Source organism: Coffea eugenioides, chromosome 11 (assembly GCF_003713205.1).
Source record: "Coffea eugenioides isolate CCC68of chromosome 11, Ceug_1.0, whole genome shotgun sequence".
Classification (NCBI taxonomy): Eukaryota; Viridiplantae; Streptophyta; class Magnoliopsida; order Gentianales; family Rubiaceae; genus Coffea; species Coffea eugenioides.
The window spans coordinates 38,379,176-38,401,499 of record NC_040045.1 but is presented as its reverse complement, the minus strand read 5'-3'; the positions used below and the strand labels follow the sequence as shown (position 1 = coordinate 38,401,499).

The 22,324-nt window shown below is 33.1% G+C and overlaps 2 protein-coding genes across 3 annotated transcripts; both read right to left on the bottom strand.

Moving 5' to 3' along the window:
- Positions 1 to 763: 763 nt before the first annotated feature.
- Positions 764 to 2,134, bottom strand: LOC113752523. Its single transcript, XM_027296636.1, has one exon. The coding sequence runs from the start codon at positions 2,132 to 2,134 to the stop codon at positions 764 to 766; it is 1,371 nt and encodes a 456-aa protein (XP_027152437.1).
- A 12,579-nt stretch (positions 2,135 to 14,713) lies between these two features.
- On the bottom strand, positions 14,714 to 16,574 carry LOC113753210 (protein PLANT CADMIUM RESISTANCE 2-like). 2 transcript variants are annotated; one of them, XM_027297314.1, is made up of 4 exons: positions 16,426 to 16,574; positions 16,236 to 16,307; positions 15,897 to 16,121; positions 14,714 to 14,814 (listed from the first exon to the last, which is right to left on the bottom strand). In XM_027297314.1, exons 1-4 carry the CDS (start codon positions 16,493 to 16,495, stop codon positions 14,747 to 14,749), a joined length of 435 nt encoding a protein of 144 aa, XP_027153115.1. In that variant the 5' UTR covers positions 16,496 to 16,574; the 3' UTR covers positions 14,714 to 14,746. The 2 variants fall into 2 exon arrangements, with proteins under 2 accessions (XP_027153115.1, XP_027153114.1); XM_027297313.1 differs by lacking the exon at positions 14,714 to 14,814 and adding an exon at positions 14,905 to 15,256 and having other exon boundaries at positions 16,426 to 16,572.
- Positions 16,575 to 22,324: the final 5,750 nt, after the last annotated feature.

Sequence of the window (22,324 nt, the reverse complement as noted above, 5' to 3'; positions counted from 1 at the left end):
AGGTTCTATATTTATTATTATTATTGCACAGGCGGACGACCTGTCAAGCAAGAGCAAGATAGCCTTTAGATCTAACATCAGCTAACAAAGCTCTATACAAAAATGTTTTTCCAATACCACCTGGACCATCAATGAAAAAAACACCAGGTTTATCTGAGTAAATTCTCTCAGATATGATTATGAATGCTTTTTTCTGTTTTTCATTGAGCAGGTTAATTGAATTTAAGTCAGTTTCTGAAATGACAATGTTTCTTTCTGCTCTTAATTCTCGAGTTTCATTCTCTACATTTTCATAAGAGAATCCAGTGGGAATCAAATTATATGAATGTATACTTTTTCCCATGGATTGCAAAAAACCATCAATTTGTTGCAGGACATTTCTTTTCACTTGTGTACATGTCATAGCTGAACATTTGGCAAAATCTTCTGACATAGAAGAATCAAAATTTTGCCACAATGCCTTTGGGTCATTAGGACAAGAATAAACCAAAAGTGTTGCAAAAAGGCGCCTCATTTCATAGGGCATATGAAAGAGTGAGGCTTCTTGTAAACAAATTTCTTGGCTGTTATCATTTTGTAACAAGCCTCGAATTAACGCTACCTCTTGGAACGTTTCTACTTGAACTCCATTAAAGGTTCTCAGGTCATTAAATGAAATTGGACATCGAACCTTTGATAAAAGTAATCTCAAGTAGTATCGTTCTCCTTCAGAAGGATGAGTAGTCATTATTCGCCCTATTGATTCACCTCTTTCTCTCAATTTCTAGTATTTTTGCTTAGGTAACCAGACAAAATGATCAGGGAACTCTACATAAGTACAATTTAGATCCTGAGCTGCTTTATCTGTCCTATTCATGTAAAAAAATTCAGTGAGCATTGGTTTTTTCAAATGATAGTTATTGACAACATTTTGAAGATTAGCTGTTTTTTTGAAACTCATTGGCTGATAATTTTCCAAATGCAATTGTAAATGAATAATAGCTGGCTTTATTTCACTCATAGAAAATCTAAAGATTCTCCATGCTGCCTCAAGTGGAGAAACCCACCTAGCTGATACATATTGTTTAATTTCATCAATTTCTGAATCAGGTTTATTATTTACTACACAAAAGTTAGTTCTATTATGACCTTTATAGATATACTTGTAAATGTATTTGACTGCCTTAATTGTAAAACACATTTCAACATTAAGATGGCAATCAAATTTAGCCAAAAGATATGGATTGTATGGTACAACCCATCTGTTATCTAAAAGAGCTGATTTGATCTTAATTTGAACTCCATCATCTCTCCTTCGATATTCAGGATATGCATTAAGAGTTTGGATAGTTTCCTCACAGAAATTTTTAGGAAAATTATTCTTGCAAGTTCCATTTTTTCTCATGCATACATTTGTTGGATCAAGTGAACCACATGGTCCATGAAGCGTATGTTTAATAACCAAATTATATAGATGTTCGTTTTTCTCTTTATTTGGTATCTCAGCACAGACAATTTTATCATATTCTTCAGGAGTATACATCTTGAATTTTGACTTTAAAATTAGCAAGAAGTGTGCATGTGGCAGTCCACGTTTTTGGTATTCAATGACATAAGTGTAAGCTGCCACTTCACCAAAGATGCATTTTTTCAGAAGTTCATCTTTAAGCTGTTTTAACTTAGCATGAAATACTCTAGCAAGCAAATCTGGTCTGTTTTGTGCCTCTTCTTTATCTATTAAGTGCTCTTTTATTTCTGGCCAATTAGGATTGCAAGTCATGGTCAGAAATATATCCGGTTTACCATACTTCTGTACTAATGTCATTGCATCCATGTATTTACGTCTCATATTTCTCGGCCCTCCAATAAATGATGGCGGTAATATGATACGTTGGCCAACATTAGATGCTTGACTCTCGCCTGATCCTAAAGCATCTATTATGCCTTTCAAGAACTCTCTCTTAATTTCCTCTTGTTGTAATCTATAGAAGTCAAGTCTTTGTGTCTCAAGCTTCACATATTGATCAACAATATATTGTTGTAGGAGGCGAGCAAAATGTAATAGCCAAGATTCATCATTGTCCCTAATCTGAAGTTTATAACAATAATATTCTCGAAGAGACACAAAATTTGGATCTTCATGTATGTTTTCCATTGCTGTGGAAAAAATAATAGTACATTATTAAATGTGTAATCATAAATATTAAATAGGTAAAATGAAAGATCATGGTATATAGTTATTTTACTAACCATGTTCTTCATTTTGGATTAGTTGTTCTACTGTAGCAGCATTTTCAGGGGAAATGAAATCTGCTACAGGTTGCCTTTTTTTCCCCTTTCTTCCATTTACTTTTGTTCCTTTCTTTGGTATTCCTTGGTGCCAGCCAAGATCACCAAAAGGAAAAAGTATTGGATATTGGAGTGGATCATAACATCCATAATAGTATTGTATATTTTTTGAAGTGCCACTATGGGTATGAACTCTAATATCACGCCTGCTGGTTTCTCCATTTTCTTACCCCTCAACCCACAAGCCTGCAACTTGTGAAGTTGTTGGTCTATTATAGACTCTTTGATCAACACCAGGTAGAGTTTTTAACACAATGTAGTAGTTATCTAAATTAGATATCTCTCTCAAATTTCTAAAGAATTTTGCATATGGGTTAGCCTCAAGAACTTGCATAATTTTCCTAATCACAGTTTCGGATAGTCTAGGACAAGCTGCTAATCGATTGTTTACTTCAGTTTCAAAGTCATTGAAATATAACTGCAAGTTATTATTATGACCATTGCTTGAACTGAAATCATTCAAAAGTGATATACTGTCCTTGAATTCTAAAAGTGTAAATTCCTTTATTCCTTTTTGATAGATTCTGATCAGCTTTAACACCAAAGGAAGTTAATCCAAAATGATTATTATATGTTCTAATAAGAGTTCTAAAAGATTGTGCCTCTTGTGAAGATGAAGTTAATAACTCTTTAAAGATATCTGGAATTTTATTTTGAGCCAAAACAACTTCACCATCTTGACAACAAAAATATGCTGTGTCAGAAAAAAACTTCTTGGCTCCGCAATGAGGACAATCTAGTTGGGTTGGTAGGATATCAGCTTTGTCAGGAATTATATCCAACAAAGCTCTTCCTGTTTTGCACTTTCTTCCTAAAATACAATTATTTGAGAGCATTTAGTAATCAAACCATTCAATTGATTTTAATGGCAGTGGAGAAAAACATATTAGAAAACTTAAAAGTATTAACTCTAGACCTGGCTGAGCTTTTTTGAGAGATGATTTGTGATGCTTCGAATGACATCGAGAACTACGCTGAACACCAACAACTGAGGAACACTCATTACCAATTGTGGTGCTTGTTTGCTTTTCAGTTATATTTGTAGAAGCAATTGATCTAGACTTTGCTCTCAATCTCTTCTTTTTCCATCTAAAGTAGGCGTGTCTTCTATATTCTTTCTTATTTATCACCTCTCCAGCATAAATGTCAGAATATTCAAGAGGCCTGTTATTATAAGATATAACTGGAGTAGTACCTATTATAGGTATATGTCTATTCACAAAGAGGGGAGGAGTATAATTAATTAGTTGCATGTCTAGACCTGATATTTCAGAAGAAACATTTCTCCCTTTAACATTTGTGACTTGCTCACTCTGAAACTAATTTTCTATAACAAATGATTGCTCATTGCAGTTAACTTGTGATGAACTAGCAGGCTGAACATCAGACAGATTGATTAAAGATGAATTGATTGGGAGCAAAGAATGATTGTCAATAGAATCAGAGGTATAATGAATTCCTCCAGTATTTTTTGAAGGAAACCAAACATTTTTACCTCTGCAGTCATTCGGCAGAATTAGGTTCCTATCGATGTGATTTTGTGAAGCACATGTTTCAACAAAGTGGTTTTCACGAATGTCATTCTCACAGTTGATAGTAAAAGGAGAATATGGCTTATAAATAGAAGAATCGAGACTAAACTTCATATGCTCAGTCAGCATATTTAAGTTTGTCTTTTTGTTTCTTTCCAACATTCTTAGATCAGGGGAATCATCAAACATCTCATCTATCAATCTAAAACCTGTACTAAATTTTCTTTTTTTTTTTTCATTTTGGAACACAAAAAATCAAAATCTAATTTTACTATAAACAAAGCAAGATGCTAATCCAAAGGCACTCAAAATGACAGAATCAAAGCATCCTAGAATAGCTAAAACTAAGTAATATATATAAAATGACAACCTTAATAAGCCAAAGGACAATGATACTAAATGATGTAATTATTGAATAGATAAGCAGCTAACAGCATCATGCAACATTTGAAATAAAAAACAGAGGGAAAAGTAAACTATCATAGCATAACATCAAACACATCGCATTCCTTAATTAAGAGAAAGCAATAAACAGAGGCAACAACAGTGAAAAAAAACTTGCAGTTCAAAATAGAAGGTGATAAAATAGAAACATACCTATATTTTCTTTGCTCGCCTGAATGTTGGCAAAAGTCCGGCAGCATTTGAAAATAATATAAAAACAGAGAAAAAAAGTAAACGTAAGCTAATCGAAAAAATAGCATCATAATTATTCTTTTATGTATAATATCAAACACATGGCAGTCTTTAATTAACGGAAGGTAAGAACATGGCAATAAATATAAATAAATAAACAGAAGGTAAGAACATTCATCAAACTAAAAAATTGCAACTTAATATGCTGACTGAAAAATTGACAGAAACTAAAATTAGTTGCTCAAACTAAAATTTGCAGCTCAGTTATCAAACTAAAACTAAAAAATTGCAGCTCGAAATAGAAGGAAAGAGAATAGGAATTACCTAGATTTTCTTCGCTCGTCTGCTGAATACCGGCAAAACTGGGAAACAAAGGTATATATAGAGCTGGAAATAGTAAGTTCTGAAAGCTGTACCATAGATGATAAGTCGGTAGAACAGCCATCCCTAAAATGAGCTGATTTTGGGGAAAAAGAGATTTGAGTGAGTTGTTTTTTGGGAAAAAAGAAGAATTCACGCGAATGTGGATGATTTTTTGAGAGGCAATCGAAAGGAAGTACAATTAGTTGGTGGAAGTACAATTAGTTGCTCGAGGAATTGACAGAAAATTGAAGATTTTGCAGGCTTCTAGATTTTGGGGGAAAAAATTTTACTGACCTAATTTTTGGGGCAGGACAAAAATTCACGTGCGTGTGGAGGATTTTGTGGGTTGCAATCAAAAGGAAGGACAATTGGTTGTTGAAGGAATTGGTAGAAAACTGAAAATTTTGCAGGCTGATTCGACGGGAAGAAAGCGGCTATTTGAGAGAAAGAAAGAGGCTACTCGGCGGGAAAAAAGGGAAAGGGAAAAAGGGGGAAGGAAATTCTGGTAAATGAAGAAGAAGGAAGCTCGATGACTAATAAGACCATTAAGCTACTGTTGACTAACTTACATCATGAGTCATCAGTCATACTAATCATGCTAACAGGCAGGAACATTACTTCTAACGGGTATGACTGCATTAATTTGTATAATTATATAATTAATAATATAATGTAATTCAAAACAGCCCATGTGATAAAAAAATCCACAAATAGTCTACAATTATTGCATTTGACCAGAAAATTATCAAAGAGATATTTTCAAATATACAAAAATAACACTAAATAGTTAGCAACTATTTAATGAGCTAGTTTTCATAAAAAGATTCAATTGACCTTTCAAACCAATTAAAAACCAATCAAAAGGAACAAATAAAAATAATTATATAATGTAATTCAAAACAACCCATCATGTAATTCAAAACAACCCATGTGATAAAAAAACCCACAAATAGTCTACAATTATTTGCATTTGACCAGAAAATTATAAAAGAGATATTTTCAAATATACAAAAATAACACTAAATAGTTAGCAACTATTTAATGAGCTAGTTTTGATAAAAAGATTCAATTGACCTTTCAAATCAAATAAAAACCAATCAGAAGGAACAAATGAAAATAATTATATAATGTATTAAATAATGTAATTCAAAACAACCCATGTGATAAAAAGGTCCACAAATAGTCTACAATATAATGTATTATATAATGTAATTCAAAACAACCCATGTCATAAAAAGGTCCACAAATAGTCTACAATTATTTGCATCTGACCAGAAAATTATAAAAGATATATTTTCAAATATACAAAAATAACCCTAAATAGTTAGCAACTATTTAATAAGGTAGTTTTCATAAAAGGATTCAATTGACCTTTCAAACCAATTAAAAACAAAACAAAAGGAACAAATGAAAATAATTAAACCATTGTTACCAATTAGCCCCTAAATAGTAAGGAACTATTAAGACCTTTAATTTCAAGACCAAGGCTCAAATAGGCATTCTCACTCTTTAAATCCCTAAAATCAGAAAACAAACTCCTTCCTAACTCCTTCCTCTAACAATATATTGACACTTGGCATTCAAGGGAGAACTTGAGTTGTTCTCTTATCTAGTAGGTAGAATATATTGACACTTGGCATTCAAGGGAGAACTTGAGTTGTTCTCTTATCTAGTAGGTAGATACATACTTTGCTTTTCAGTACGAAAAGCAACAAAGTTAATATCTACGAGAATTCCTTTTGTTTTTCTGGACATACAAATATGTGGAAATGTTGGGTGTCTTCTTGTCATTTCTTGTTGTAACTTTTCTGTGAATCTCTAATGTTGATATGAAGATGTTTGCTATCGTCTATGGTTAACTAGGAACTTGTAATTGTCTAAATGCCTCCAAGGTTTTCTCAAAAAAAAAAAAAAAGGAAGCACAAAAACTGGAAAGAAACATAACTTAAAAACAAAAATAAAGATTCTCAGTTGATTGCTACTCATGTTTTAGGGATAATTTCAGAAACCTCCCCTAAGGTTTCTGACAATTTCATTGAGCTCTCCTGAAATTTGAAAAATTACACATACCTCCCTTGATTTGATAGTTTTAGTAACAAAACCTTAAAATAATATTGACTTGATCAAATTTTTAAATGAATACCTAGAAATGATCTTGTGTAATGAGTTAAATTTACTTCACTATAGAATTATAAAATTATCTAATGTAATTATAAGGAAAAGGTGCCAAAATTTTCATGTCCATACCTACTATTATTTGATAAACAACTATAATAATAATTTTATCACTATGATAGGATACTTTTGATGGTATTTTATTATGGATTTAGATTTATAAGATAGAAAATAAAACATTGAAATAATTGATTCAGAATTTATGAATTTTTTTAGTAATGAGATTATCATAATTTAGTAGTGATTTTGGGCAATTTCTTTTTGATTTATTGTTAATTTTAATACCAAAAAATAGAAAATAAAGATTAGCAACAAAATCAGATTACGTATAAAACTAAATCATTAAAAAAATCATTAGTTCGACATTTGGTTACAATAGAAACTAGAGATAATAGTGGTAATTTTACAATTGTATTGGCAAAAAATGAAAATAAAAAGGAATAAGAATGAAAAAATAATTTTAAAGTCATTCTAAATATAAGCATACCAAACAAAGGAATTTCATCAAATTATTTAAAGGTAATATATTGTTATTTTAAATGACAAGAAAGGTATGTGTAATTTTTCAAACTTCAAAAGAGTTCAATGAAATTGTCAGAAACCTCGGGACTGAAATTATCCCCATGTTTTGATTAGCCCGTATTGACAGATGTACGTGACAGAGCAGTGACGATGGCATTACGTCACCACCGTAAAAAAATGAAGCAAGTAAGTAGTAACTTTGTGGTCAAGTAAGTATTAAGGACTCCAAAAGTTACCGGCTTTTGGAGTTACTGTGGGGAGTTAGGTTTATTTGCCAAAAAATTCTTACTTTCATAAGAAAATGTCAGAAAGAAAACTCATTCTCAGGGGGCTTGGGGGGTCTTTATCTCTTAGCAGCGGGGCACCCCTGTGGGGTTTTCTATCCCACATCGGTAATGGGGGGGTTGGGGTTTAGGTTTATAAGTCCCTCACAGGACTCCAAAAGTTACCGGCTTTTGGAGTTACTGTGGGGAGTTAGGTTTATTTGCCAAAAATTCTTACTTTCGTAAGAAAATGTCAGAAAAAAAAAAGGAGATGAATTTTTTTTTGGGAATTGCAGCTTTAGTCCCCTCGCTTTTACTTTGTTTTTTGTTTTGACCAATGCCGTAACTTGAGTTGTTTTTCTAATTTGACCTCAATACTATGTTGGTAGTAAAATCCATGGTATTAGAAAGGTAAGAAGTTAGTCTAATTAACATTTATATTTGTCATATTAGGTAATAATTAGTTTAATTAGTCTTCCCATCCTTTAGTTAGGACTTGTATAAGCCCAATGTAACTTTTATTTACCAGTATTACTTGCACATGAAAGCTCACTTTCTAATATGCAAATCTTGATTTCTTCTTTTCATCATTTTAATTTGTGAATGCGAAGCATAATATATAAAATTACATTTACATTTACGTGGCAAAATCAAATGTTATTTTAAAGGCCATATATATAATCATGTTTATGCAGTAAAAGTGGTTGATTCACCTAACCGCATTAAATCTTAGCTTTTTTCCTGAATTGAGACTCTTACAATGATTCAAATCTAATTCATACTTAAGAACACAATGAATGATCAACTTAAATTAGTTAAGTGTGATATACTTTCATTACCGACTCTCTATTTTAACAAGATTCTCTCTAATGTTTTTTTTATATGGAAATAATAAAGTCCTTAAGAAAAGTAAAATATTAAATGGATTGGTGATGTTTTGATTCACAAGATCTTGCTTTATTTATCTGAATTCATCTAATAAACTATTAAAGTTCTTATTAATTCATATATGAAGCATGAAAACTGAATAAGTTTGATTCAAATTATTCTTAAATAAGGAATTTGGATAGCAAAAGAATTTTACAATTACTTATATTTTGTTATTAATTAGCACACTAGACTTCAAATTGATGTTATACTAGTTTATGGGCTCGAAGCATGCATGAGCTTGCCAAGACGAGTTCCCGGATTCTATAGCTGCGTTGATAATAAGCCTGTACCAATAGTCTGGTTACAATGTGGTCTATGTCTCAACGACTAGGAAAGCAATAACAATAGCACGAAGCAATGAAGTTTTGAAAAAGAAGCACGAGGAACGTAGTTTTTTTTTTTTTTTTGTCAACGGAGTGGGTGTCCGGGTCAATTCCGTAAAGGTGGCCCGACTAATCCCACTCCGGCCCGGCCCAGCGTCCCAACCAGACCTAGCACGTTAGATGCACGGAGAAGCCGATGTTGCTGCGGAGGTTCGACCCCAGGACCTAACGGTCCCGAGGAAGAGGCGCCAACCACCAGCCCATTCACGTGGGGGCGAGGAACGTAGTTGAAACAGCAAGATTTTTTTTTTTGGGGTTGTAATTGAAACAGCAAGATATCATACATTACCACAAATTTTTACTTCAATCCTCTTACTTGAAAGAAGATGATAACGTAAAACCGTAGTGCAGTGGAAAAGAATAATATAACCATATATTAACTTTGTTTTATTTCAAGATTAATTGTAGAGCTGTGAAAGCATTTGTTAATAAACACAAATTTTCATTTAAATAAACACACTCACGTTTATTAAATTTTGTTGGTTTGATACAATTTCCTATGTTTATATATAAGAAACTAAAATTTGGGTGTAACTTTGTAAGCACTAAAAACTATTTCTTTTTTGTATGAAAAAATTTGAGTGAATTTGACTGCAGTTATCATCACGGCTAGAAAATCTCCAAGACCATTGGTCACTTATAGAGATTTTCACAGATCGCATCAATAATGGAATCTAAACATATGATTTTTTTTATGAAAAAGTGATTTATTCTTATCAATTGTTGTTTTGATTTAATGTCCATTAAGTACATAAACTCTTAACTTCAGAGCCTATTCTATCCAATGATCATGGGATGTCCTCAACTGATTTTGATTTTGTGAGGGATGATTTTGTAAAATTGATTCTTAAAAATCAAAATTTTCAAAATAACTCATGTGTTCTCATTTACTGTTAAAAAAAGTCATTTTAATAATGCATAGCTGTTCTCGAAAAAAGTTAAAAAGATTATTTTGATAATAAGATGACTATATCATCCTTATATGCTATATAAATGAATTTTTGTACTAATTAAATAATTTTAAAGTAATTAATTACTTTCTTATGAAGATTAAATGATGGAACAGAAAAACAAGGGACATATAGATGAATCTAGAAGTGAAATGAGAAAAGAAAGAAAATATAAAGAGAGCTCGGATCGAACCGGTAGAGCCCCGCCCTTGCAATTGGGTCGTTAACCAAACTCTTCCTTACGTAAATTTGCGTGGGATATAATTTGTGCTAACTCGAAGACTCTGCGAGACTGCGCGCCGCCGCCGCAAGCAACACAAAAAAAAAAAAATGTAAAGGGACACTTTATAAAGCATCACTCGGTGATATCATAGGAAAAAAAATCCAGTAGGCGTGTCCCTAGATGATGTACAATTAGAGAACAAAAAGTTTTCTTGCCAAGCTCCAGTTTCTTAATATGCTAATCATCTTGACATAAATAGATAATAGTGAAACAGAAACCAAAATTTAAGAGATGATACCAGTATATAGGAAGGGGCAACTGCACATTTCCCTTGGGTTCCCTGAATCTTTAGAATATGCTAGGTGATTTGCTAGAAATTCTAATTGGTACCCTTAGTATATCAAAAGAGTTCTATTTCTGATCCACAATGCAAACTCTGGCTCCACCCGCTTTGCTATACTTTAATTATGATTGTGTAAAGAGTGCTCATGTACTTGCCTTTTTTTAGTGTATGAGTCAGAAATTTTATAGTGTAGCTGGATATTTTGTACTGAGAATGTACAGTTCAACAGTTTTGATAGCATAACCTCTTGTCTTGTTCACATAGATATTTAAAAATATTAGACCTTGTTAATTTGCTTTTCAAGGTTTGTGGACACAAACCGTCATGAGTAGTTTGTATTAATCTTAGATATATATGACACTTGACAAAAGGTTCAAGTCGTGTGCAACTGGCTTAAATGATGTCCTGCAATTACTTGCCTATCCATAATTTATCTGAAAGTGTAGTTACAGTTGCACCATTTCTTATTAATCAAAGCTCCAGACGGATATGATGGAATATTTTGCGCATTTCAATTCAGAAAGATTACTATGAATTGTTCTCGATTAATTATTTTAATTGGTTATATATCCCGATTTTGAAGAATCAGTTTTTATGATGTTCTCAGTTGCTTTTGTATTATAATTATAGATTTTTCAATAACCAAAAAAGCTAAAATCTATAATGATTTAAAGAGTAATTTTTGCTGATTTTGATTATTCTTCATAATCAATTTTTATAGTTAGATTTTGTAAAACCTAAAACAATCAAGAACAAGGGCTACTTCTTCTGGTGGTTTGCCACCAATTAGCATAACATTAAGGCTTTGTGTGGTTGAATTTTCCTAACATGTCGTATAGTTACTCCGATCTTCTTTTGCTTATTGGTTTCAGCGCAACTAAAAGAAGAGAAGTTGAAAGTTGACGGCCACTACTTCAATTACTTTCTTTCTTTCATGTGACTTTGCCTTTCTATGTCCTATGACCTATGTATTGGGTTTTTGGGAAATAAGGCAGCGGAAAATTTCATAAATTTTCCCAAAAACCACTCAGGATCACCCTAATTTTTGCGTATGGTTCAAGAAGAAGGGAAAAAACAGATTACCTTAATCCGTATGACGTTTCTTTGATATATTAGAGAAGATGAACGACCCCTTGAGCAGTTTAAGTGTCCTGCCTCTACCGAAATCCATGCGAGAGTGATATTTGGATCGTTTCTACGACTTGTGTGTGAAAGTGATGAAAGTTGCCAGCTTTTCTTTTCACTTTTCTTTATTTGTTTTTCTCTCTATATATGTCTCACATATTTTTCCATTCTAAGCTCTCTATTTTGTAACGAAAACTTGATACCCCATTGGAGGCAGAGGTTTTTTTCGTACTAATAGAGATAAGATAGAGAGGGAAAAAAAAAGAAGAGATAGGATTTAATTGTTTTATTCAAGATCAAAGCAAAAGATATCCAATAACAAACTCTATTTCTTAGCTATCTGATAGATAGGAGATAACTTTTTTCTCCTTTCTGCTCAGATAGTTCCGAAATTTATTTTCTTTGTAATTAAATCCCGAAAGTATCTTATACTTTTATTTTCAAGTCTTCACTCAGACACATAATTTAATCCAGAATTAAATCTCCAATGTGTGTGATCCAATAGGCTCCAAATACATTGGCAATAATTATGACTTATAATTCCCAAAAAGAATTAGATAAAATAAACAACTTTCTTTTATCATTAATTACAACAATTAATTAATTTATAATTATAAATCATCAGCGGTGTTTAGCAACATATCATGACCACCCAAGTACTCGGAATTAGTCAAGGAAATTTTGACCTAACCTTTCCATGAAAAGTTATCATGTAATTATTGTCCTTTCACTACCGATATCCAATTAGTCAGGGAATAAGGAATGAGTACCAATTTCCTATTGACTAATTAAATTTGCTAGTTCTCAGAATTAACTCTAGGTTAGGTTAACTTAAAAATATTCTTCAATTAACCTAACACAGTCAACTTTTTAGGGTTAATTTCCCACTGGTGGCTATCCAGATATCAACTCCTACTATCGGAGTAGTGAATCCTATCTTAATCACTCATTATCTTTCCGTGCTTCACACTGCACCCAATCTCTATTCTCTAAGTCACTCTCAGTGAGTAACAAGCAATAGAGTTAAAATATAGTGATTCACACTCAAGATACTACGGTGATCTCAAGTCGTGGGATCATTTACATAACTTTCCACAAGAGATACAACCATTGGCACTAGATAGATATCCCAATGGGATCTCTAAGCGGATCATTCTAATGTATTTGTACTTTATAAATCATCTACACATTAGCCTAGGTCTCTATATACCATGATTAATGAGAACAACCACTACTTACATTAAGTAGAGGCTAACTGTGTACTAGTCTCTCCGTACTAATGATGTTCTCTCTCATTAGTACTATGACAATTAAAATTTAAGAATATTACTATAAATGTGATTGATATCTCATAGTCATCAATTCTTGTGACTACCATCACATTAGTAAGTATTTCAAGGATTTTATCAATTATATCTAGCATGTAACAGATATAGAAGAAGTTATTAAAATACAAAACATAATAAGAAATGTATTAAATAAAATCATTGTTTCAGGGCATACATTCCAACACGATGTTTGTATCATCGAGTCATTACTGGCTGTTCGTACTCATTGGAAAGTGATCAAGATATTCCATTTCATGGTCTTACCCTCTTTTCTTATCGGTAAATGATACTAGCACTTCTCAAAAAATCTCAAATACTCCTTTTTTATTTTGCATTAGGTGAAGTTTAAGCAGTACTTGAGAAGCGCCAATATCATTTTCCTTCCATATCAAAGTTGAGATAAAAGGATATTTTATATCTGTAATCAGTAATTTGCTAACAACAACAGGGAGTTAGTAGTAGTGCCATTTTTGCTCCAGATAGCCTACTGAGCTCTCAAACTTAACTTTTTCCGGTCACTTTACGTGCATCTAAACATTCTTTCCTTTGATAATTGATACCATAATTTGCCTAACATTTGCTCGTGCAATTGTTCCTTTCAGGATAAGAAGAAAAGTAGTTCCAGAGCCCGTTTATATATGGATGATGGATTTTGGCCTGACTGAACATATTTGCAGTTTGCATAACAATCTGAAGCCGGCCTGTGTAGTATTAGTTGGAACCTCGTTTCATGCTTGATGCTCCCATGGATGAAAAATGGAGTCAATTCTTTCACAATGCAAACTACATTTAACTTTGGTTAATTTAGATTTAAATTTAGGAAAAATGACATGTTTCATCCCTTACATTTCACAAAAATATTCTTTTCGTCCCTCATTTTTAAAATGAAGCAATTTCGTCCCTGACATTTAAAAATTAAAGCTATTACATCCTTGAACTCAATTTTCAATCTGAATCAAACCACCTATCAACCTGATTACAAATTTTGGAGGTATAATTGGTAGATCACTTGGTTAACTCAACTTGAATATAACTCAACTTGAATTCCTACATTGTCATTGTATACACTGATAGTTTTATGTACCTACCATATCGTTTCAATTTAAATTTGAACACCAAATTTTGTATTTATGATACACATTTAGACTCGCAAGCGAATATACTAACGGTGCATGAAAAGATTTACCCAAAAGAAAAACCCGACTATTCCAAAACAAATAATGGCCTTTATGTTATAATATTTATTTTTTTGGTTTGATAAATGTCATGTGAATATGATGAAATTGACCGAGTGACCTATCAATTCTATCTCCGAAATTTATTATTGGATTATTGGATGATTTGATTCAGATTGAAAATTAGGTTTAGGGATGTAATAGCTTTAATTTTTAAATATCAGGGATGAAATTGCTTCATTTTAAAAGTGAGGGACGAAAAGAATATTTTTGTGAAATGTGAGGGATGAAACATGTCATTTTCCCTTAAATTTACTTTTCTTTTGTGTTAGTTCACAATTGAATAATTCCTACTTGAAATGTACATAAAAGTTTGTATCCTGATATAATAAATCTAGTCTAATCTAATCTAATCTAATACTATATAAAAGTATGGTGGGAATTTTACCTAGCAAACTTTATCAATAAATTCATAAGGTTTTGGTGATCGTGTTTTGGAACAAGGTATATCCAAGGCCGAAAATGCTTGATGTTTGATCTACACTTGGAAATTGAGTCTGCATCAGATTTGTTTCGAATCCGGGTATAAAAGAAACATCACACAACGTTAAATTGTACACTTGTGGCAGATTGGGGATTATTGTACGATTTATTATTATCACAAAACAAAATATTTAACCTACATACATCATACACTCCAAAAAAAAAGAACTGAACATACATCACATCAGATGAATGATATGGCAATAAAGTTGTACTAATCTCATTTTGCACCTTGTTGATAAAGAGTTTTATTAGGTACTAGATTATTGCAAATAGATAATTAAATGGAAAAATTAACAGGATAAGGTTTTCGAATTGAAGGTGCAAAATGAGTTCAGGCCATAATTCAGAAGATCTTTTGAGCTAACGTGTCATCGTTTCTCCAACTGGAGCCATAGTTACCCCAGAAATCTTTTTGCCAGCATTTCCTTCCCAACCTGGAAACCAAAGTACCTCAATCCAAGACTTCATTCTGACTTTTAATGAGAAAGGATGAGGTTATATATTGAGAACATCAAAATATCAGAAATTTTTTTTTTCCTAATATGAATGAATACTCACAAGATGAGCATACAAGAAAACGGGATGGATTCGCCTCACCTTTTACTAAAAATGTAATATCAGACCTACTTGTCCGATAAAATTGAGAATTTGAGGTCAATAGGGATTCAAAATCACCCAAGTTAATTGTAGAACAATTTTAACACTTTGATAATCTTGCTGTTTAGCGATGCACTCTTTTTTTTAAGGAAAATAAGAATGTTATAGAACCTGTGACTCTGAAATTACACATCACTGTTAGTCACTGAAATTCCTAAACATATCATTATGCTATCTCTTAATTCCTATACTTTATTTAGGTCTTTAACATCCTGCATCTTAGACACTTTCAGGGGTATTTATCATCCCAAGAGATATAAGTGATCATTGAGTGAATATATGCATGTAACTGTGATGCTACTGGAATCTATTCTTTTACAGATACTCGCATCTGCAAGTTTCTAAAACACCATCCAAAATTGTTCTAGAATTTAAAATATAAAAAGGAGGAGGACATGGGTAGCAAAATGTTCATACCAGCAGAAACATCATATCCTTGGAACTGAAGTTCACGGTACTCTTGGCACAAGGCGCAACGCTCGCAACAGAAATGAAGGATACAATCATGGCATGAGCCTCCCATAATACCGTATTGTTGCCTTATCTTGGTGCGATAGCCCATGCTAACAATCCATGACAAGGACCCATGATTCAACAGGAGTAGACCTAGCAGACAGAAAATGCACCCCATCTGGCAGCAAGCTATATATCAAAAAAAGAAAAAGAAAATTAATGATCAATGCATTTCATATCTGATGATAGCTAGCAAGACTAATGATGAACAACTATAAGAAAAGTTCTTGTTTTGTACTTAACAGGATTGGCCTCTATCCACGATCTCAGCAATCCTCCCGAAGGCAACACAAGGGCACCAGCAGGCAAGGCAACCTGTCAAGCCAAAATGTTTATGAACATGAAGCATGGGTTGCATTATAATAGAACAATTAAGACCCTTAGAAACCTTATAGAATGGTATCTATTGGGCATTTGAATTCTTGGAACTTACAGGAACGGCAATCTTCAGTGCAATCACAGAGGCCGGTAGACCAATCGTTGTTCCTATTTCCAGAAGCCATGCTTGGAAAAACTAGTAGGGGTGTGGTAGTAATAGGAAACTAAAATTGATTAGCTAGCAGCTAGAATCTGTATTGAAACACAAGTGGAACCTCGAGTGCACTTAATTTTGCAGGGAATGCTTCCTTTCATAGGCGTTATATATAGAGTCAGTCTAGAGAAAGCATAAAGCTAGTGGTACCATGATGCAGAAAGCAAATTTGACAAAAGAAAATGCTGTTCTATAAAACAAAAGACTCTACGCGATAGAAGAAAAAAGGAAAAAACGGCTTATCTTCTATTTTTTAGCTATTTTCTACGTCTGTTGTCTTTTTTCTTTTATTTTTGGGTGGCTGAACTGACAAACTAATCCTCGTTTTTACAAGCACGGTCTTCCATCTTCATTATACTATTTTTTATCCGTTGACTGGACCACAAAACCATTCACAAAAAGGACTCGTTTTGAAAAACTCATCAATGTCCTTGCGAAGATACTAAGGTATGCCCATGAACGTCTACAGCCCCGTTACAGTCACCATCACTACCCAGCAGATTTCCCATGGTGGCAACTGGCAACTGGCAACTGGCAACTAGGGGTGTTCACACTTTGGAAAAAACTCAATTACCGGCTGATCCGTAAAACAGTATTCGGGAAAAACGATTAAGATCTAATCTTAAAATTTGGTAAAATAAATTGAAAATAGATGTTGAAATTCGATTCTCGAATTCTCGAGGCTGATGAATTAGCGAATTTCATATTTTAATTAAATATTTTATGTCTATTAAAATATCATATTACATATTAATGTATTAGTCAAATAGTGTTATAAGTTATAATTTATGATTATAAAAAAAATGTGATCTTAAAAGCATATTAATTAATTTATTAATAACTTTTTTATTATTAATTATGCTTTAAATATACTTAACTAATCTATATTAGAAAACCAATCTACAACTTTGGATATTTTACCGAAATATCGATTGTTTAGTCCAAAGCCAATTACCAAATAAAAGTTTGAACGGTAATTAGATGTTAACCTTATTAAAAATAAAAAAAATTAATTTTTTTCTACCGAATTACCGATGACCGGCGATCAACACTCCTAATGGTAACATACATTATGGCAAAATGACCCCTTCTACCAGGAACCTTCTATGGTGGAAAATAATGGACAGAGCCGATGGAAACTTTACAGCAAGGGATGTGATGGAGATGATAATAGAGGGACAATTTCAAGTGCATTGAAAGGCACATGCATTAGGGATGCAGGCAATACATCGAGACAATTGTCTTTCCATTTATTTATATTCAAATTTCTGTATATTGTTTTAAGAATCATCTGATTATGTTTTTTTTTTTCTCATTTTGATCATGAGTAGATCAACACATTAAAAATCGATATTTTTTTTATAAAAGAATACTTGGGCATTCAATTTGCTTGAATATATAAATGGTGAAAAATTCATCACATGCATAACAAAGTTTTGCAATGATTAATCAACGAATAAAATTGGGTCAATTTAATATGAGTTTCTACATTAACTAACATAAGTGATTGAAGTATAATTTGAACGTTGTGGATTTAAGTTCATTTGCTGTGATGCAATGGAATGGAGAGAAAATATATTTAATTCAATGGAGAGGAGCTTAGTTCATTAGGAAGAAAAAATTATGGTTTGAAAGCAAGCTACATGCATAAGTGGGGCTTGTTTGACAAACAAGTTTTTGACCAAATTTGCCTGCTACAAATTTTTTAACAATTTTGCATATAGTAATCTCAAAAAATTTCTTAAAAATTTTAAACTATAAACTTTAAAATGTCCAAAAATTTACACAATTCAAAAATTTTTCCTACAACTTCTACAGTAAGTTACGGTAAAGTTTTAGACAAATATCCAAAAAGCTTATTTGTCAAACAAGGCTGTGGATTTGAAAAGGACATTTTAAAAATAAGGCATATATGTAAGGTAAGGGAATGTATACTTACGACTCTCCTATTTGCACATTCCTTCTTCATCCACCCCACCAACTTGTACGTATTTTTCTTTTCAGTGTGAAAAGGATCAAAGCTAATAACTAAAATTCCTGTTGTTTTTTCTGGACATACAAATATGTGGAAATGTTGGTCATCATGGCAAAATGACCCTTCTGGCAGGATCCTTCCATGGTGAAGAATAATGGAGAGGCCCGACGGAAACTTTACAGCAAGGGATGTGATGGAGACGAAGAGAAAGTGTAATAAAGGGGCAGTTTTATATGTGCGGATTGCGTAACGAATTTTTTGTCTCACACTCTGTGCCACTCTCTGTCTCATTTTTTATTGTATTATTATTTCTTCTACATAAACATCATATTTTAGTTCTTTTTTGTTTCCTTAAAATTCAATAACTATTAATTGAATAAAAAATAAATACAACAGGTTCAAAAAAGTAATATATAATAAAAAATTAAAAAATACAGCAGAAAATTCATAAAAATCTCATTTTTTTAGGCATTTTGATTTTTTGAGTTTGTTAAATTTTGTGTATTACTCAATTAATAGTTATTGGATTTTAAGGAAATAAAAAAGAAATAAAACATGAAGTTTATGTAGAAGAAATAACAATATAATAAAAAATGGGACAGAGAATGGCATAGGGTGTGAGACAGAAGATCCCTTGCGGATTGAAAGGCACATGCAATTGTGGCATAAACAAGGCATCGATCGAGACAAAGGCGATGGAATCCACTAGTTACACTAGGTTTCTTTCCAATTGTCTTTCCATTTATTTATGTTCAAATTACTAGTAGATCATTTTAGGAATCATTTGATTGTGTTATTTTTTCTCATTTTGATCATGGGTAGATCAACATATTAAAAATAGATTTGTTTTTTAAGAATACTTGAGCATTCAATTTGCTTGAAATATTTTCAATGGTGAAACAATGGTGAAAAATTCATCGCATAACAAAGTTTTGTAATGATTAATCAACGAATAGAATTGAGTCAATTTAGTATGAGTTTCTACATTAATTAACATAAGTGATTGAAGTATAATTTGAACGTGGTCAATTTCAAATTCATTTGTTGTGATGTAATGGAGTGGAGAGAACTTATATCTGATTCAATGGAGAGGAGCTTAGCCCATTAATAAGAAAAAGCTACCTGCAAGAGTGGATTTGATAAGGGAATGTATACTTACCACTCTTATATTTGCACAATCCTTCCTATTCTACCAACCAATTTATACATATTTTGCATTTTTAGTGTGAAAAAGATCAACATCAATATTTATGAAAATTCCTTTTGTTTTTCTAGCCAAAACAAAAAGCTAGAAAGAAACGTAACTTAAAAACAAACTAGTTGATGTGCGCCTCGCGCGAAGCGCGAGGTTGCCCTGACATTATTTTTGCAATGGGGTTAGTTTGTTAGTTTTGATGGAACTCATGAATAGAGTGTATTTACACCAATGTTTTCAAAATCGGACCGGACCGAACCGGTTCGATTCATACCTTGTGTTGACTTTGTTCTAAAATCGGTCAAATTCGTAAAAAATCGTTCAAACCGTTAAATTCGAATTGAACCGTGAACTGCGATTTTTTAATTTTTCACAAAATTGACTGAATTTTGACCGAAATTAACAACTAAACCTAGCCTTCTCTTAAGTCTTCGGTCTTCACAATTTTCTCATGCGCCGCATTTGCTCCACAGCGCCGGGCTCCCTCCAAATCCCCCAACTTCACAGCCGATTCGAAGGTATTGCTGGAGATTTTTGTCGATTGCGTGGGCAGCTTCATTTGCGGCAGGGGCCGCGACGGCGGCAGTTTCATTGTGGAGAGGCGGGGCGGAAGGGAGGGAAGTCTTCACTCCAGTCTTCACAAAAGATCTGGTTTGTCGTCAAATTAGATAAGTCTGTTTGTCCTGCAATTTTTTTTTTACTCGTTAGTTGGCTTTGTTGCCTGGCTTGAAGATTGTAGCAATTATAATGCTTAGCTGGAACATAAAATTGAAGAAGAAAGAAAACTTTTCTGGTTCCTCCTTGCTTCCAGTTTGCAACCGAGAGAGTGAGGGAGAGAATTACAAATTTGCTAGCTTCATTTCTCCAGCTTGTAACCTCGAAACCGTGAGCCAAAAGTGAGGAAAAAATGAGAGACTGATGCGGCTTAGGATGAACTGAAGCAGGAACTAAAAGTGTAGGCTGCAACTTTCAAATTCTAGGAGGAAAAGGGAATGTAAAATTCTGTAATAACCTCTTACGCGTCTAATATACATGGTACTTAAGCTGCCTGTGAATTTAGCTAGCAAAATGGACCCTTGGCTGAGGGAAAAAAAAATCTGTGCAGCAACCGAAAGTTTACTAGGAAGAAAATTGCAGAAAAAGAATGCGTGTTCAGATACAGTTCTGTGTTTCATGTATTTCCTTTAATTTTGATGGGGAATAGCATTTGTGAACCAACTTCAGAATGGCGAACTAGCTGTAGAATCAGGCAAGAGATAATTTAAACAGCTTAGTTTAATTGGATTTCTCTAAATGGCTGGGCTGTCTCTAGTACAGCAACTGCGGAAATGTTGGTTAGTATGTTCAGCATGCCGACAAACAAGTTAAATGACTTGTTTATGCATTTGTACTTGGTGGTTGAAGTCCACTTATCAGAATATAATCATTTTCTGGTTGTTGGAATTTTCCTGAATCATTTGAAAGGAAGAAAATGCTATTTGATACCTACTTAGTGGCATCATTCTTGGATAGCTACATCACTCAACAGAAGGTTTATCCAGTGTGGATAGGACATTTTGCTTCTTAAAGTTATACATAGCCTATAGAAATTATTTTAAGTAAGAAGGCAAGATGCAACTTTGGATAACTTAAAGTTATGAAATGGAGTTTTCTATTATGTGAGGTCAGTCCAAAATATTGACACATCAAAAATAAGGAAGACCTCCTATCAAAGTTGTTAATTATGGAGCTTTCTTATGTTAATTGTGATTTAGCATTTATTTCTTACTCTGTGCACAGGTGTATATATATATATATTTATTTATTTATTTATTTATTTATTATTGAACCGGAGTTGAATCGGTCCGACCGGTTGAACCTCGATTCTTTCACTTCATCGGTTCAATTAACGGTCCGAATTTTAAAACATTGATTTACACTGCAAAAGATAATGCATTGATAAATGTAGTATTAACATCAGGAAAGGCAGAACTACTCTAACAATAGAGTACCATTGCACCGCACGATTAATATATGCATAGTTTTGAATTATCCTGTCCAGCACCAGCCTAGACTGACCAAATGTTTCTGTGAAATTCCACAGATGGCCACACACTGAAGGTGCCAATTGTCCAGATACAATGATCATTCACAGCCATGCAATTGTCCAGCACCAGCCTAGGATGATGACCAAATATTTGTGTGCAATTCCACAATTGGCCACACACGGAAGGTGCTAATAGGGGACCCAATTCACTATTCTCAAATGGGTGAACCAAGGGCAGGATCGGTATATAAGGGCACCACCGTCAAAAGCCAACCCAACAACAAATGCCAGCCATAAATTCCTCAAAGCAACACACAATAACCACACCACCCATGTCCCAAAATTACAAAACTACCCACACACTTAAGGTGCTAGTGAGGGACGAAAATCACTGTTCCTAAGCCCATTCGCTCTTTTATACTATTAGGATATTAGGAAGTAAAGATTCTCTGTTGATTGTTATGTTTTAACTAATTGGAGTGCCCTTGTTGACGGGTCTAAATGAGAAAACGGTGACGATGGCATTACCTCGCCGCCGTCAAAAAATGACTAACTTTGTGGTTAAACGAATAAGATAAGTTTGCCCCCACGTGAATGGGCTGGT

Excerpts from the sequence above, each read along its gene's own strand:
- LOC113752523 (XM_027296636.1), bottom strand. The coding sequence starts at position 2,134 with ATGGAAAACATACATGAAGATCCAAATTTTGTGTCTCTTCGAGAATAT.
- LOC113753210 (XM_027297313.1), bottom strand. The coding sequence starts at position 16,495 with ATGGCTTCTGGAAATAGGAACAACGATTGGTCTACCGGCCTCTGTGAT. Across the intron at positions 16,308-16,425 it reads CACTGAAGATTGCCGTTCCT|GTTGCCTTGCCTGCTGGTGC; the intron begins GTAAGTTCCAAG and ends TTGGCTTGACAG. Across the intron at positions 16,122-16,235 it reads CGTGGATAGAGGCCAATCCT|CTTGCTGCCAGATGGGGTGC; the intron begins GTTAAGTACAAA and ends TTTGATATATAG.